The sequence below is a fragment of the Eulemur rufifrons genome, chromosome 2, assembly GCF_041146395.1.
Source record: "Eulemur rufifrons isolate Redbay chromosome 2, OSU_ERuf_1, whole genome shotgun sequence".
Lineage (NCBI taxonomy): Eukaryota > Metazoa > Chordata > Mammalia > Primates > Lemuridae > Eulemur > Eulemur rufifrons.
Genome location: NC_090984.1, coordinates 44,258,857 through 44,276,853, shown reverse-complemented (window position 1 = coordinate 44,276,853; position 17,997 = coordinate 44,258,857). Strand labels below are relative to the sequence as shown.

Here is a 17,997-nt window from a genome sequence, read left to right as displayed (position 1 = left end):
CCTCAACACACAGGCTCCCACTAGTGTCACAGTTGCTTAGAGTTATCAGACACTTAGGCAGAAACTGGTTTATCATCCCCCTGTTTGTAAAGATGAGGAACCTGCAGCTTGGCCAGGATAACCACCCCACGTGTCCACATGCTTCTCAGCGGCAGATGCAGTTCTGCCCTCACGCTCCCCAGCCCTGAGCTGGATGTTCCTCTTCTGCCCAGCTCTGGAAGAAGTGTTCATACCACCAGGAAACTAAATATAATAGCTTGGGAAAACAACAACAACTCATTTTTCACTGATTCATAATTATAGAATTGGAATTTGCAACAGAACTAAGAGATGAATTTATTTAAAAAAAAAAAAAAAAGTAGATGGCAACCGGGTGTTCTTATCCCATCCAACAAACTGAGTATTCTTGTGTTACAATTCCTCCCTTCATCACCTTAAATGCCTCAACAGCAATTTAAAGCTTCTCTCTTCAGTTTTTAATGACTAACCAGAGAGAGGTGGTAAGTTACCCATTTAAATTAGTAAAATGTGAAAAATTTCATAATTTGGGGATATATTTAATGCTTTCTTTTAATGGCCAGTCTTTTGGCAGGATGACTTAAGTTGGAGTTACCAGCAATGACTTGAATATATTTTACAAGGGAAGTTAAAGGTCACTATAGTAGGCAGAACAACGGCCACCAAATAGCTTCATGCCCTAAAGAAACCGTGAACATGTTACATGGCAAAGGGGAATTAAAAGTTGCCGATGGAATTAAGGTGGCTAATCAGCTGACCTCAAGATGGGGAGAGTCTCTTGGAGTATACAGGTGGTCCAATTTAATCACAAAGATCCTTGAATGAGGAAAAGTGAATTGGAAGAGAGAACCAGAGAGTCAGAGAGAGGTTTGAAGATGCTACACTGCTGGCTTTGAAGATGGAGGAAGGGGCCATGAGCACTCAGCCACTAGCAGTTGAAAAAGGCAAGGAAATGGACTATGCTCGAGAGCCTCCAGAAGGAACACAGCCCTGCCAACACCGGGATGTTAGCCCAGTAAGACCTGTGTTGGATTTCTAAGCTATAGAACTGAAAGATAATAAATTTGTATTGTGTCAAGCCACTACGTTTGAGGTAATTTGTTACAGCAACAATAGAAAACCAACACAGTCGTGGAACAGAATTGCAATAGCCTCTTGTTGCCAACCAAAGATCAATCACATACCGATGCACTCCCCACGGAGGTCCAGCTGGAATCCTTTGTTGCACTCGCACCGGTAGCTCCCCGGAGTTGGAATGCAGCGCCCGTTCTGACAGAGATAGCGGACCAACTGGCAGTAATCAGTGACATTGACTGGCAGCACCCCTAGAAGAACAACATTAAACCCCATTAAAATTATTTTAACTATGGCTCCTTTCATCAGCACTTTATCTGGCAATAACAGACAAGACACTGAATCAGGAAGGAGGACACTCTTCGGGCAAAGGTTGTCTGGTGACAACAGAGGCTATTTCCACCCTGCCAACAGAGACGGCACTTGCACCGTGTGCACAGGAAGCATGCAGCCTGGCTGCAGCCTGCTCCTCTGCCTGTTTCTCCCTGCTCCATCCACCGCCTCACTCTCAAGCCTCCAGTTTGGGAGAATAACAAAAGCAGAGAGATACCGGTATTGAATTTTTTACAAAATTGCTTTGCAAGCTATATAACCCAAAGTATAATTTTATTTCTCCTCTATTAATTAGCCCTGTGAATCAGATTTAAATCTCTCCTGTAACTCTCCCACAGTTGGTTGAAAACATCAATAACAAAAAGGCATTACCCTCTGGAGAATATGAAAGGAAGCCTCCCATTCTTCTCTATGCAGTAGGAAAACTGAGAAACGTATATACAACACGACTTAAACTAAAAAATTGAATCTAACAACTGGCAAACTTATTTAACGACTGAAGCAGCATAAATAAACAAAAAAAATTAACCTGATTAATACAAGAAAAATAACTAGATGACTTCTGAATTCTTACTTGGTGGTTCCCGAGATGGATACGGATATTCCACTGGTGGTCCAGGGATTGGAATTTGAGGTCCAGGAGGAAAGCCAGGAGGAACAGGGAGAACCGGAGGAATGGGGCCCAAGGGTGGGGGAGGATATTCTGGTCTCCCAGGGAGTACCATGGGGACAGAGCACAGCTTGTTGAAATCCTCTGGAAAAACACAATACAACATAACATAACAGCTGAGCTGTAGCTTATCAGTCATCCTTACTTTTTAAAGAAATTTTTAAATACAATTGATCTTCAAACCACATAGGTAAATTGGGGAAAAGGAAAGAACCAACTGACTTAATTCTCATTTTTAATACCTACAGCAGAAATCATTCTGGAACAATAAATCAAACCCAAAACAAACTTCCCCATAGTGTGTACCACATCACCTGCCCCTCCCAAAACCTAGGAAGTCTTTACTTGTGCAAAAATTCACCTTGCAGAAAACATAAGACGCTCCTTTTTCCATCCAGTCCCACCTGTGGATCTCACAGGGCCCTCCAGAGCATACACTAAAAAACTTGGATCTTATCTTATGCGCAATGCAAAACCATTGGAGGTCTTCAGCAGGGGCAGGGCATGATCAGATGACCATTTTCAGAAGATCCCTCTTCTTGACACATGAAGAATGTACCGGAGGGAGCAAGGCTGTTGCAGAAGACCCAGGGTGACATAATGATGGCTGGACAGGGAGGCAGTGATGAGATGGAATAGAAATGGACAAATCTGAAGCATATTTTAGAGATAAATGGGCAATGCTTGGTGAAGGAGTAAATGTCGGAGCTGAGGGAACAAGAAATCAAGAATGACTTCTAGTTGTCTGTTTGAGCAACTGGGTGAATGTTGGTGCCCCTGCCTGAGATGGGCAAAGTTGTGGTGGGGGCAGGTTTGGTGGGCAGTAGCCAAGTTCCATTTTGAACACATGAGTTTTGAGATAGCAGACATCCAAGTGGAGCTATCACATAGCAATAATACAAGAGAGTCTGCAACCTAAGGGAGGAATCAGGGCTGCATGTAAGCTTTGGAGTCATCAGTAGCGAGGTGGTATGTAAAGCCACAGGGATGGATGAGCTCATCTAAGAAAGGTGTGGAAGTCAAAGAGAAGTAAGTCCAGAGACAGGGCTTGAGGAATACAGATTTGTAAAAGACAACAAAATAGATGGAGAAGTGGTCTATGAGGGAGGAGAAATACCACGGGGTGCTGGGTCTGGTGTTAATGCTGCACTGTCATCCTTGCAGTGAGTACACCTTGACTTAATCATGGTTCCCTATGATTGCACACTTTTAGGATGATTACTATTTTTCATAATGCCAGGTCTTTATTAGAATAAATCATCTTTAGGCTTGTGACAATTTTTTTTGAGCTTCCAAAATGGTGTTTTTAAGCAGTATCCAGGTTTCCAGGGGTGTATTTTATTCATTTTAATGTATCCTACAAATAGTCATATTTTGTCATAGTTCCCTTCTACAAGTAAACTATGTGATTTTTAAATTTCTTTTTTTTTTCCTCTCTTGCCACAAGGTTGGTCATTTTATTATCACATTTATACAGTGATTTTCCCATAGATATTTTCTATACTTGTTTCAGCCATTAATAGAAATTAGGCTAATATTTTTCTTTTCCTTATTTACTAAAATTTAACTTATTTTAAGATGGTCATATGTCTTACTGAAATATATTTAATATTTATATTTCAACCTCATGGGACATTCTGGCAATTTACATGTGGCTGAATATGCCTAGCTAGCACAAACTCTTTTGATATTTTCTAGTCCATTTCTAAAACTTCTTCAATCATCTTTGACATTTCCAACTCAGGCCAAGTTTGTGCTGTTATGCTTTCAGAGAATTCCATTATAGCATTTTAATTATTACCCAGCTGGAATTTCAACTCACAGAGATTCTGTAGTACTTGACTGTATTTGGAAAGGAGTTATGTACTCTGCATGCTTCCACAACTTAGGGCGCTACAGTCCCTTTTGTCAAAGCACAGTGATTCTTCCTACAGAGTCATGATCTGGGTGTGCCATATCCATCACTTCCTGGGCGCCTGCTTCCAACAAGTTTCTACCATTAGAACAGCATAGTCTTTGAAGTCAAAGATCGTGTGTAATTCATGACTAGTCCCCACTCTCAGCCTACCCCTGCAAACTGTACATAAGAGGAATTCATTAACTATGTGTTGGATTTAATTGAATGGCAATTATATTAAGGAACACACTTTGCTTCCAAGCACTTGTAAGCACCAATTCAGCCTTTCTTTTTAAGACTTTTCAGATTTATATAAAACAAGTTGTCAGCATTTCTGCTAATGAGGTGGGTATTTCACTTTAAGCATGTCAGTAATTCATGTTAACCTCTCTAGGAAAGTTTATCAGACGGGTCCTATACTCCTTCCTACTTCCTACCGATTAATAACTTTCCCATGAACTCCTTTACATTCAGGATCAGCAACCTGGGGCTTAATTTTGTTTAGCTGGTGTCCACCTTTTCTATCTCCATTTAACCCAACGATGATGCTATTTGTTTTAAAGAGTGAAAAGCTGACCAATCTAAAGTCCTTCGTGTTTCATCTCCATAAGTTAAGAGCCCAGAACTATGTAGCACTGGTACTAGAACAACTGGGCAAACAAAAACCTACCTGCAAGTTAGTTTGCTCTATCGACCTGCTTTTTCCTAGGCTATCTCAGGGTTGTGCATCTTTCAGTGGTGCACATGGAAGAGTAGCTCCCTGCAAAGCCACACACAGGAACCTGGTCTTCTGCCCCATCGGTCCCAAAATAGGTCCTCCTGCAGGCACCTAAACCTGCTCTAGTCCTCTCTCCTCTATTCAAGGCCTCAACACAGGAAGGAATCCACATCAAGGCAGCTGATTCCTAAGTTAGCATATGCATTCAAAAAGCGATTCTCCTGGTACCCAAGCCATATGTCTTGGAGGGAAGTCATGTGCTTCTACACAGTGACTCACTAAATGGTCCCCTACTGAACTAAAGAAGGTGGGCTTTATTTATTTATTATTTTAATTAACAAATAAAATTGTATATATTTATTGTGTACAACATAATGTTTTGAAATATGCCCAGTTGGTGGGAAAGGTGTTACTCATTAATGAAATAAGTTGTTCACCGTACTTGAATGCCTTCTATAAGCAAGATTTTGCTAAGTACTGTGGAAGTGGAAAAAGCATGAGAGATATGGGAGTACAGTGATGAATGACATCTCCTAGTGAGACTTACCAACTAGTAAAAAAGCAATAGGTGAACACACATAGCCACGTTGCAACAGCACACACCAGAACCACAGAGCACAAGGAGGAAGGGAGAATTTCTAGCAGTGGTTATCTTGGGACATTCATGTATCAGGTCAAGTTTGAGTAGATATATAACAAGAGGATATGTAACAGGTAAGAGTGGCAGGTATAGGGAGTAAGAACCTGAACTAGGAAGAAGGTTTAGGAAAAAAGAACAAATTGAGTTTAGAAATGCTCAGACTGGCTTCAAGGAAAACTCAATCATAAAATTTAACTAGAAAATAAAGCTACCATAAAGAAGAACATTTAAAAGCTGAACTGGGATCAGATTTGGGGACTTTAAATGCTATGCTAAGCAACAAAATGTTCCTTGCAAGAAATGGGCTGACTAGGACCACCGTATATTGCCTGAGTTCATCCGGGAGAAATTCTTCTAGACATCCTTGTCTATATTTTCTCCAGACATAATTATTTTAACTGAACTTCATTGAGTTATACTTTGGGAAAGGTATGTGGTACCCGTGGATTTCCTGGAGACCACTTAGGAGGCTACTGCTACAGTCCAGACTAGAAAAAATAAGCTTTTAATGGAAATCAAAAGAATATAACAGATAAAAGAGAAATTTTGAAGGAAAAAAATCAATAGGACTTAGCAACGAGGAAGGGGAAAGAGTTCAACATTAGGGAAAGAGGAAATGAATCACTCACCTGAAAAGTTCTGAAAGGGCTGAGTTTTTGAGTACTAGATGAGAGCCACTGAGTACTCAAATGAGAGTAAGAGAGAGCAAGTATTTCCAGAAAAGGTTGCTGTTCAGTGGTAATAAGCAAGCTAAGTAAGAAGCAGTACCTGAAAACAGTACTGTTTGTATTGATCTCTGCATATTCCCTATTCAACATCTGGGGAAATTTCTCTGGATGTCATCTCTTATATTTTTTGGCATCTATTCATTTACCTGGGTTTCCATTAGATCGACATCAGGCACATTGCCACTGGGCTTGTGAGAGTTGGGCTGGGATACTCTGCAGATAACTGGAAGGGCTCTTACCAGTTGCTCTGATGGGACACATCTCGGGGGTGACAGTAACCCCTGGAGACCAGCATCGGCCAGCGTCACAGCAGCACTGCATTTTGGTTATGGACTGCGGCAGCTGGTTAGAACAGCGCCCATTTGCCAGAGCCGTGTAACAGTATCCTGGGCGAACATCTGAGAGGACAAAGAAACATATATACACATCACTGAGATCAAACCTGTAACAACACTCCCCTGGCCCGGCACCTGCACACTTCACACTCGGGCTACGGCAGGATTAACTCACACTTCTGCCCTGGAAGGGAAGCTGCACAAGAACAATGCTCCATCAGAAATCCCTTGTCTCACACCTTTTGCCCCTGTGTGCTGGTGCACTTGGCTGAAGTCCCACATTCCATACCCAAGGTGGGAACGAATGATTAAAACCACATGTACCATAGGAAAAGAGAGACTAAGAAAATCACTGGCAGTGACAGTTAATTATTTATAAAGACACGTCTCTATACTGAAGACAGACTGGGCTATCCTTGGTTTCACACTACTTAATTCGAGCCATTTTAGGCAAATGTTTATATAAATCTATTTTAAAACGACATTAAATCTGTGCTATAGTCTACATTTCTAAAGGATCATTCTTATTTTTCAGTCTGAAACTGTGAGTCAGACATGTGAAACTTTTTTTAAAGGAATGAGCTACTTTGCATTTGGATCCAATGTTTATTAATCAAGATTTCCTTTTGTCCTGGGCCCCTAACAGATTTTATAAGGCACTAATTATTTACAAGTTCAAAATGTATATGATTCCAAGTTCTTAGTTCTATAGCATACCATTCTAGAAGGAAGTTTTTGGCAGAAAAGTATCTTCTCAAAGCAACATGGTAAGACACATTTCTATGGATCACTTTTATTGGGTTACATCATGTCTGACTGTCATGACAACATCTGACACACTGCAGTACAACTCTGGGCTACCAAAAAGAGTTCATGACACAGGAAAAACCTAACTGCTCCATATGCCTTGGAGATATTACCATGGAATAGAGAGGGCAGGTACCAAAGTGCAAAACACCTTTATCTACCTTACATATGTTGAGGGTGTACCTCTCTTCAATAAAACCTATCTCTGTGTAGTTCAAATTTTGAAAAGTAAATAATATTTTAAATATGCTTGTCATTTAAAGGAATATTAAGTGGTAAATCCTTTTGTAAAGTGAAGATTTTTTTTTACAGCCAAAAATCCATCCCTATGTTTCGTGTAAGTCTGAATATTAAATACTAGGTTTGCTCACAGAGGGTCATACCTGTAATTGTTATCTACCTCATTCTTAAGAACACCAAGTCTTCAAATCTCAAGGGCTTCAATAAAGTAATAATGAAATAAAATAAAAACGAGGCTAATTTAGAAACATTTAAATCATTAACATCAAGTGAAGAAGGCTAAAACAAACCTAGACAAACCATAAAAGAAAATTATGGGTCAATTTTAAAGGATACAAGATTATTTCCGAAAAGTACTTAAAACCACTAGCAAGTAGAAATGTGCTTTCCAGAATTTTTTTGTGGTTCCAGTTCCTGCATCTCTGGTCAGACTAATAGTCTCAGCGAAGAGGCAGAACAAGTTTTATTACAGCCTGGTCCAGGATAAATGGCTGGAGAGGGTGGACAGACAAGTATGTTCTGTGAAGCCACAGGTGGCATCTCCCCCATGAAGAAGGTGAAGAATCAGAACTTCCTATGTTCTAATTTGCAATGCCTTAAAGCCACTAATACTTTATGTACTTGGGAACTGGTAAATATTTGGGGCATGGAAACCAAAGGCTATTCAGAATGGGAAGAGATATTCAAAACTGGCTTATATCCCAGCTTCCAATGAATTTGGTGGTCAAAACCCAGCATAAACATTTGACCAAATTATGAAATTTGTACATATAATTTTCAGCATGGGCTATCTTTCAGAGCAAAACCGGGACCTACAGCTGCCAATGGCATACTCTTAATGGGCTAATGTCTATTATTTTGCAAATTAACTATGATACTATGTTATTGCCCATCTGACTTATATGTTATGTTAAATCAATGAGTCACAGACTCTTGATCAAAATGGTGAATGTTGGGGCTGAAAAAATTACAAGTTGAGTTTGGGTTCCTGGCAGTCCCTGATTTACAAATGGCACCTGCAAAAATAATAATCACTTTGCTAATTTCTTTCTTTCTTTTTTTTTTTTTTTTTGCTGAAGGAGAACCTTTGTTAAAAATGCACACTTACACAACTTATAATTTTAAAGAAGATACCTGGGCTAATAAGGAAAGCAAGGAAAAAACTGAAAAGCAGGCCCCACATGGAGGAACTGACCCTGCTGGGCACACCAGCCTGAAGTTTTCCCCTTCGTTAGGTAGCAGTGCCACAGCCAGTGGGAACTGCTCTGGAGCTGGATCACCTGCACAGAGAGTAAGGGGTGGCTTTGGGATAGTCTGAAGACCTACTGGAGCCAAGAATGTCAGGATCTGGAGATATAAAGGGAAGTAGAAGGAACCATAGACAACTTCCCTCCATTTCAAATCTGCCCTGGTCAAGATATCTGTCAGAACAAGAGTAGGAAACCTTCCTCTTTCCTCCCCCTCTGAATCACTTGGCCCTTACACACAGGACCCAGAAATCACATTATATTCAAACAAATATACGATGGACTAAATGGGTGTTTGCAAGTCATCCTAGCCTGTCAAGAGGCTTCTCCTAATCAATCATTAACATCGTTGTGTCCAGGAGCTAGGAGCTGTGAGGTCCAAACTAGGGACAGGGTATCTTTGACTTCTGGGAGCTGAAGAGAGAATACACCAATATGAAAAGACAACCCTACACAGAGTAGTATAAATTGCCAAAGGAAGATCACAGTACAAAAAATAAAAATAATACTGCAAGAGCTTAGAGGACAAAGGGAGTGTCGGGCCAAGGAGGTCTGAGAGTCTCCGAATATGGTGGCAGGAGGTGAGAGGTGGAATTCCATGCTTAGAAGAGATGTATAAGGAAGATAACACATACCACCATCTACATATGGGGTTTTCTACTGGGTAGATTTACTAATTCCAAACAACCAGCTTACAAACAAACCTTGGATTTGTTTATAAACTGAGGAGTATTTATATTTTTCTTGCCACTAGGGATAATTTTGGGAGTCTCTGTGGTTTCCTGTGGAGGTAAATATGAGCGTTAGGGAAGGCAGAAAGGTCATTTTATATAACAAGTTGCTAATTATCAGTACCATATAGTTTGAAGGAAGAAGAAACCGTGCTTGCCCAGGGGTGTGGCAAGAGAGAATTGGCTGCATGGGTGTTGGTGGGCAGGGCAATGGGGGCAAGCCCCGGCCATGCACTCAGAATCGCAGCTCCCTCACCGTTACCTACATAAGCAATTGGACTGAATTATTTATCTAAACTCTCTAAATCTCAGCCACTTCCCATCCACGATACTGCTGCAAACATCAAGTCAGATAATTTACATAAAATACCTCACACCTAGGAGGTGATCCATGAATCTTAGTTCCCTTCCTCCTTCATAAAAAGTATGGATATATCTGATAAAAAGAAGAGAACTTTAAAAATGTAAACCATCTGATATGTGAATGTATTTATGTGAATTAATGAATATGTGAATTAATTCTTTTCATGGAGTTTGGGGTTCTCTTTGAGGGTTAAAAAGAATCTACCTATAGTCCGGCCATGAAAATCTTCTAATCTCTCTCTCAGCTAATCAAATCCACTGGTGGTCATGTGCTAATCAGGACAGTTTGGGAAGAAAAAGAAGCCACACGAATTGCACTTGCCATTCTTTCACTCTAGTGCCAGTGTCTATGATAGATTCCGGAAAATTAGGCAATCCAGACACCACTGTTGTTTCTAAGGAAAAGTCCAGATACGCTTCCCTCACTAGTTGTATTTATTCAAATGTCAACTGTAAGAGACTGCCCTCAGCTTTTATTATATGTGACTAAGTAAAAAGGAATTCAGAATTTCAAGTCCAATTCAGTTTTGGTCTGGAATCATGGCCTGTGGTGAAGATGTGAAGCTGAATGTTTTTGAAAATATGGACCAGAAACAAAGAGGAAAAGATAGCCTTCATCTTTCCCCAAGGCAACGTGCCACAGGATTCCTCGCTTTGCCTTACTAATAACGAATTACTCATTTTGATATTTAACAAATACTTGAGGGCCTCCTACATGCAAGAAAGTGTGCTGAGAACCCCTGGGAAACAAGGACAGCAGTTACTAGTCTTTAAGAGAACTTACAACTTAATTAGAAAGACAAAAACATACAGACACACAGAATTTCCCTATAAGGCCATTTATGAGAAGCACATCCTCAGGTAAGGAAGAAATTGCTTTTAAGTAAGCTGATCCGGGACGTCCTCAAAGATACACAACCTGAGCAGAAGCATGAAAGGGGGCTGGAATTGGGGAGAAGAGTGTTCTCAGTAGTGAACCATGTAGGATTAAAGACATGTAGGAACCCAAATGCACGGCGCACTTGGAGGTGAGGAGCCAGGACTGTGCTGACAGGTTAGCAGGTCGGGAGGGGGTCAGACAGTGAAGCCCCTTAGTTATCAGGCTGTGCACTCTGGCATTTGAATCTTAATCTAGAATACTGGACTTTGAAGGAAGTCTTAACAATTGCTGAATCTAACACTTGTCAAATCTATTTTTAAAACCACAGAACCTCTTATTTAATTGGTACTTTATATCAATTTGATTGATTGATCAATTGATACTTTAACGCTCACAACAGGTAAAAGCAGAATTGCCACACCTGGACTGGGGGATTGGGGACAGGAGCCTTCCCCCTTTTCACTGTCCTCTTCTGCATTCCGTGCAGCCCTGGGACGCTACACAGTGCCTGAAGGATCTACTGGACACAGACGGAGAACCACGGACTTCCAAGTCCTGGTGGAAAACTACCAGAGGTGTTTGAGCAAGAGTGTTATTTAATCAAAGCACTATTTTAGGAAGACATATGTGACATGATGGATTGTAGAGAAGCCAGAAAGCAAGGAGACCAGTTAAGAGATTATTGCAAAATGGCAGTCCTAAATTAACACAAGTGCCAGGAAATGACTGAAGGTGGGAGTAAAAAGAGACAGACATCCAGGGTGGCTTCAAGGTTTGATGCTACATAACTGCAATGTTAATTTCTAGACCAAGGATATCTGTAGGGTCTCTTGGAGCATCCCTCTTTTATGGGAGGCAAAAAAAAATCCCCAAACAAGACCACAAGATGCCTCTGTTCTTTAAGAGGGCGCTCAACTGTTTAACACCTTTCCATAAATGCACATTTTACCTCACGTAATAAATTATATATCCCTCTTAACAAACCTGTTTAGAAAGATGTTCATTATGGAACCGATTTGTACAAACCATGCATGCTGCTTGTAATTAAACCTACCTATGCATCTGGTACCATCTGGAGAGGTGTAAAAACCAGGGGGACATTTGCAAAAGTAACTGCTGACTGTGTTTGTACACTCGCCCCCATCACAGATTCCAGGAATAGTGCTGCATTCATCAATATCTGGAACATAAATAAGAGTTTCAGTATTTGTAGAACATAGTTCAAAACTGTTCATCATTACAAGGATTCAGACGTCAACACTAGTCAAATCATGTCCCTAGAAACATCCATCCTTACAAAGTAAAAACTGCACAGAGAACAATCAACTTAAAGAGTAGGTGCTGCTTCTCCCAGCACAGATTTACCCAAGGGACTTACCAAATTCAAGAGATTAGAATAAAGTAAAATCACCTGCTTTAAAATCTAAAACTGGTTACTGTTGTTTCAGCAAGTAACCACAGCATGCTAATATTCCAAATGTCATTTATTTTATAATTTTGTTTCCCCCTTTGTTTCCATGTTTTGCACTGAATTAAACTCCTCTACTACATGTTCTATATTCTGCTGCATCACTTATTGTGTTTCATTTCAACCTATTTTCCACACAGCAGATATTGAAATCCTACAGAGAAGACCTTGTGGTCTGAGTGCTGACCAAGACTTGGCCAACTTGGGTGACCAGCCTAAGGGTAGACAATATCAACTTGGTGTTCTCAATGGCACCCAAACTACCATTAGGATGGTTTTCTGTGAGTGAACTGTGGTGGACATTGGGTGCTCCACCCCAACCCCCATCAAGGAAAGACTTGGTGCCCCAGCTGCTGGCAATGCTGTCAGCAAATAGCCTGTGGTTCTTGGCACCTTCAAGGATTGCCTGAGCCACAGAGAGCCACCTTGACTGAGGTCCCACCCTTCCCAGCCACTCTACTCCTGAAGAGCAATTGTGGAGGAGGGATAAAGGTTTGGTCATCTTAACCCAATGGGAGACAGCTCTGAAGGCCACTCCAGTTCCTCATGTCCTTCTTGGGTCAGCCAAGACTATCAGTGGGCTGCACCATAGCTCATCTGCTCCATCTGCACACTATTGACTCCTCTACTTCTCATCTATAGGCATTGATCCTTCTCATCTAAGAACATCCCCTAGTAAACATCCTGAATGCTACGCAGGCTGTAACTGGGGTTAGCCCTCAAGACCTGACACCATTGGTGCCCTCCAAGGAATACTAAAAGTCCCTTAGGACAAATATGATCACCTCCTTCAAGGGGAGCTTTTCAATAGTCCAACCCACACACTAACAAATGTCAACAGATATGGCACCAGTGGGAGGAGATAGAAAATTGAGAACTTCCTGTTTAGGCTAGAAGTGACCTCAGGACACAGGGAATCTGCATGGCCTCATCTCTAAGACCAGTAGGGCTTTCTGTACTGACCTAGGGAGAAGTGAGGTTGGACCCAAGCCTCCTGGAGTATTGCAACAGCCAGGCTGACACCCTTGAAATCTGGAAAGGTTTACAACCTCAAAATAAGAACATTTTTTCTCCAGTCTAAGTACTGTTCTTCATTTATAAAACAAAATAGAACTCTAAGTGGACCAGATTCAAGTATCTTCTGATTCAAGTTCACCCTGTTAGTCAAAAAGGCAGCAATGACAGTGTTTACATGCAAGGTTAACCTTTTTAAAAGCAAAATCACCATTCTTCTATGTTAGCCTAAAGGCTAAACCAAACAGTATCTCATGGCTTATATTAGAGTCAATGCTAACATAAACAGCATTGTCATCATGAAGCTGTATAATAGTAAAGGTCCATTTTCTATTCTGACAGAAATATGAGTAAATGTCACTGGAGTCAGTGAAAGAGTCACGAAGAAAAACTGAGAGGGGCAGAGCCTAAGGTTCTAGAACTAGCATATCTCAAGGCATATTTTAAGAATGGTTCTTCAACCTGGATCCTCTGTATTTCCCCAGTCACACCTCTACTTAACACAAGTATACTGAAAAGCCTACAGGATTCAAAACCTCATTTAAAGATAGAGGAAGACATAATTCAAAGGTATTAAGAAGAATGTGCTCTTTTCAAAGTGATAAAAGTTAACAGTCAAATCATATAACACCTGCCAAAGATCGTGTGAAGAGACTATTTGTAAAACATTTTTTTCAACCTGTTAGTAAAAATGACTGCTACCATCCTCATTAAGGCCACTTAACATACATCAATATCCAGAAAGGTTAAGTGACAGCATACATCAGAAAAAAATTATTTTAAAAACAGAATTAACTTTGGTAAGATAGGAGAAACATCTTTCACACACTGGCTAGGTTAGATCTGGACCCTTTATTGAAGATGACAATAACAACAACAATAATACCAATAGTGTGAATATGCAGCATACCAAGCAATGTCTAAATGCTTTCTGTGTGTCAACTCATCTAACCCACACAATACAGGTGTGATCACAGGATCTGATTCTACAGCTCTGGTGCCCAGGCATACATCTTGCATTACACTGAGGCCTTCAGAAAACGGACAAGAATAAAACCAGAAATAAGAGCAAAGGGCCTCATTGTTTATAAAATGATGCTAAACCCAAGTATTCAACCGGCAGGGGTTTGGGGTAGGGTGTAAGAGGGCTTTCCACCAAGTTGCATGCCTTCAAAGGCCAGCAGGTCAGGAAATAGGTCATAGTGCACGCCTCCCTGATTTTCACACAGGTAAAGATAAAACAGGACTAGGCCAAAGTATTCCATTTGAAGGAGCTTAAATGACTTCAAATTCCCCTTAATATGTCCCCTCCTCAACAATGCACCCTTTTTCCTTCAGGTGTCTAGTGCTTTTCTACTTTCCTAAACTACCTTGCTTCTCAGACCCACAACGTCATAGGCATAACAGCAAAAGTTCTGACCTCATTACCAGGCTGTGGTGGAAGTTCCTGATGGTAAAAGGCCAAAAGAAGGCATTTGAATTGGAGTGACTCACACTTTGAAACTCATTCATATTAATTTATTATTTCTCCAAGTTCTTACCACTGTGTGTTTATCCCCTTTTAATAGAATTTCAGGCATCAAGAGTAAGAGAGAGTTTGAGAACGGTGACTTTGCCAGAGTTTCTGTAAGTCAGGCTGTACCAAATGCCAGCTGTAAAAGTAAATCAGGTGGGGAGATCTGGTGGGGAGCGGGGCTTGGCTGGGAAGAGCTATTTCTGTGTTCCAGACACTTCTGTCTGCTTCCTTGAAGCAGGAGGTGTGAGGCAGAGCTGCTGGGAAGCAGCTATCCCCTGGTGGCTGCCCATGTCCCCCCTGGCTTCTTGCTGACCCTCGGAAGAGACACGATGGTAGGTTCCTTCCCTCCCTATTTGCTGCCTTGTTCTTGTTCTTCCTTCTGTGTCCTCCGTTCTCCCTGGGCATTCTTCCCATCCTTAGGCTGCTTTCCTATCCTGGGGCTCCTCTAGCAGCAGGAAAGGAAAGGAGGGTGGAGGGCAGATGGATGGAGTTTGGTCTCGGTTCTGGGACAGGCATCACTGGGACACTCAGCCTTCCAGAAGCTCCATCCAAGATCGTGGACTTGACAGGAAAAAACAGTTAACCTGATCCTATCCAGATTACTAATAAAGTGAAGAAAAAAATAATAAAAATGTGGCAGCCGTTTAAAAATAACATGTGACACCAATGACTGTGAATGCCACCCAGCCTTCAGATTAACTCTGTTTTATTGTACAAACTCAACTCAGTATAAAGCATGTGACTAAGAAGTAAACAAGCTGATTCTTTAAGTCATGAAGACAAAAACACCAGCCATACTATTTTATAGTCACACCACGTATGCCAGCTTTCGTGGTTTCTTATTCATGCAGCCTCAGTTGTCTGAGCGCAACTTGAAAATAATGACAGTGTAAAGATGGGGTCCAGACTGTGGGACTGGAAAGCAGCCCCAGATGCCACCTTGTTCAACTTCCTCATTTGAAAGTTGAAGTAACTCAGAGTTGGTAATCAATTTGTCTAAGATCACACAGGATTAGAGACCTTACAGGTACTACACCCAGGTCTGCCTTGTTTCCAGGGCACAGAGATTTTGTCCCACTAACTGTAGAGCTGCCTGAACAGTAAGAGTCAAGGGCCTGGCAGGGGATGGAGCCCCGTCTGTGACAATGAGTTAGGCAGCCCCAGGGATTCTCCTTGGTGCCTGAGAGGATAAGAGCCCCTAATAGTAAGCAGCCATCAGATAAACATGCCATTATTTTGGAAAGGGGAAGTACTGAGGTTTCTGGCTCACATGTTAGGGAATGCATGGGTTTAAGAGCTACAGTTTCAAAATGGTCCTTTGCATCATGCAGTGCTATTATAATTGCAAAAGGCTGGGCTGACGATAATCTAAATCCCAAAATATTAGTGGTTAATTAGGAATCCAAGGGACTTCTTCCAGAAATAAAACTTAATCCCTTAATTACACTTTTTATTTCTTAATTTCCTCCCACAGTAACCTATGCAAATACCGACTTGGTTTCCAAAAGGAAAAAGCTCATGTGTTCGTTCAGTGTGCACACTCTACCGTAATCAGAAAAATCAACAAAGAAGGTGGGCATGAACTCTGTTTCCCTTTTTCTCAAATCACAGCTATAAATCTCAATATTTTTCTTCATAAATATATAAAAATTTAATAATTGTTATTTAATCACTTCAGTTTGTTAATTTATATTTCAAATATACCTAAATTGTATGTATTTATGTAAAACTTGGTCTGCAACATTTTTTTTTTACGTTTTGAGGAAAGAGGGATATTTTAGGAAGGAAGGGAGAATTGTACAAAAGGAAGAGCTCATGAAAAGAAAATTGAATAGAGCCATTCTCACATATGAGGGAGTGAGGGTTAGCATCTTGTGAATTTGCTAAAACCAATTTTGATTGAATTGTTTTTTTTAATGTACTAAATAAAAGTACCCAATTTCTTCCTCTCCATGTCAAGAGAAAGATACATTTACAAGGCCACTCAGAGTAATGGGAAAAGCACCAGAGCAATCTTTACACGGGCACAGAACCCCACTGTTGCACCTGACCATCTTCCTAGGGCACACATAGGATCTATAGTCTTTTCACTCGTTGTAAGCCAGATTTTCTGGGTTCCCTCTGCTGAGCATTTAGAGATCACCCTATGCCCAGAGTTATGCCACTTCATAGTGAGGGCCTGTTACTGGAATAGAGCCCGGGAGTTGAGGGAGTGGACCCAGCTCACCAAGAGTCTCAGAGGACTTTCTGATTACTTTTCCACCAAAGTAAGATAGGTCAACAATGCTCACACCAGCCTCCAGGCCAGAGGACAGACAGTACTCAGAGGACATTCTCTTCTAATGTTGATTTTGCATAGAAAAATTAAAAAGGAGGAAAAAAATCATCTAAATTTAATGTAACAGTAAATGGCAAAGGAATAAAAAATGGTCTAGCCAAAAGTATTCTGTTTTTATCTTACTACTGACTTCAATATGTAGCCTGAAAAAACACTTTTTTTATATGTGACAAAGGATTAAGTAATTCTTAGAATGAATTTCTGGTCCATTAGGTATACCATAATAGGTTTCTTAGCATTAATAAAAGGACTTGAATTATTTTTCCTTCAGTCTGAGCATTAAATCTGAATCTTCTGTCTAGCTCACATCCATAGACTATTTCTGACTGTTAACTGATTGGTCTGAGTGGAAAACAAGAGACAAAATCAATCTGCTTCAGGCTGGAAACTATCATAATTCCAGAAGACAAAACACAGACTGAATAAGTCAGATGGAGTAAATTGTCCTAAATCTTGAAGCCAACTATATATTTTGAAGCTGAATATATTAAACTGAGAAAGCCTAAAATGTAAGACACAATCCTTTGTTGATGTGGATCTTGCATATGATAAACCTTAATGGCTTATAAATGTCACAAAAAGATATGTATGATGGTACCTGAAAATCCATGTCAAAATATTTTAACTAGTCTCAAATATTAGAAAATATAGTTGTTAAATTAGAGGTGACAACTTCCATCTAGGAAAGAAGACAATGTAATATGACTCAACAAGCACCAGAGTGTGAGTCAAAAGAGGTCAATTTTAGCACTATCTAAAAGACCTCAGACAGGGTACTTAACATACCCAAGACACAGTTCCCTAATGTATAATATTAAAGGGTGGAACTAGGCGAGTTCTTTGCCCCTTTCAGCATTAAAATTCTGCTTCAAACTTAGATCTACAGTACAACTTCTGAAATACATTGGCCTACTGAGAGTCAACTTTATTGTTCTTTGAAACTTAAAAGGTTTTTAAGAAGCCCTGCTTCTTCGGAAAGA

General features: G+C 40.5%; 1 protein-coding gene across 1 annotated transcript in view; it reads right to left on the bottom strand.

The window, feature by feature from the left end:
- FBN1 (fibrillin 1) overlaps nt 1-17,997 on the bottom strand; it is a 229,089-nt gene that overhangs the window by 101,055 nt on the left and 110,037 nt on the right. The window contains exons 9-12 of the mRNA XM_069483916.1: nt 11,736-11,861; nt 6,318-6,476; nt 2,000-2,179; nt 1,203-1,343 (exon numbers count right to left, since the gene is read on the bottom strand). Coding sequence (XP_069340017.1) covers nt 1,203-1,343; nt 2,000-2,179; nt 6,318-6,476; nt 11,736-11,861 — 606 coding nt within the window. The remainder of the gene's footprint in view (nt 1-1,202; nt 1,344-1,999; nt 2,180-6,317; nt 6,477-11,735; nt 11,862-17,997) is intronic.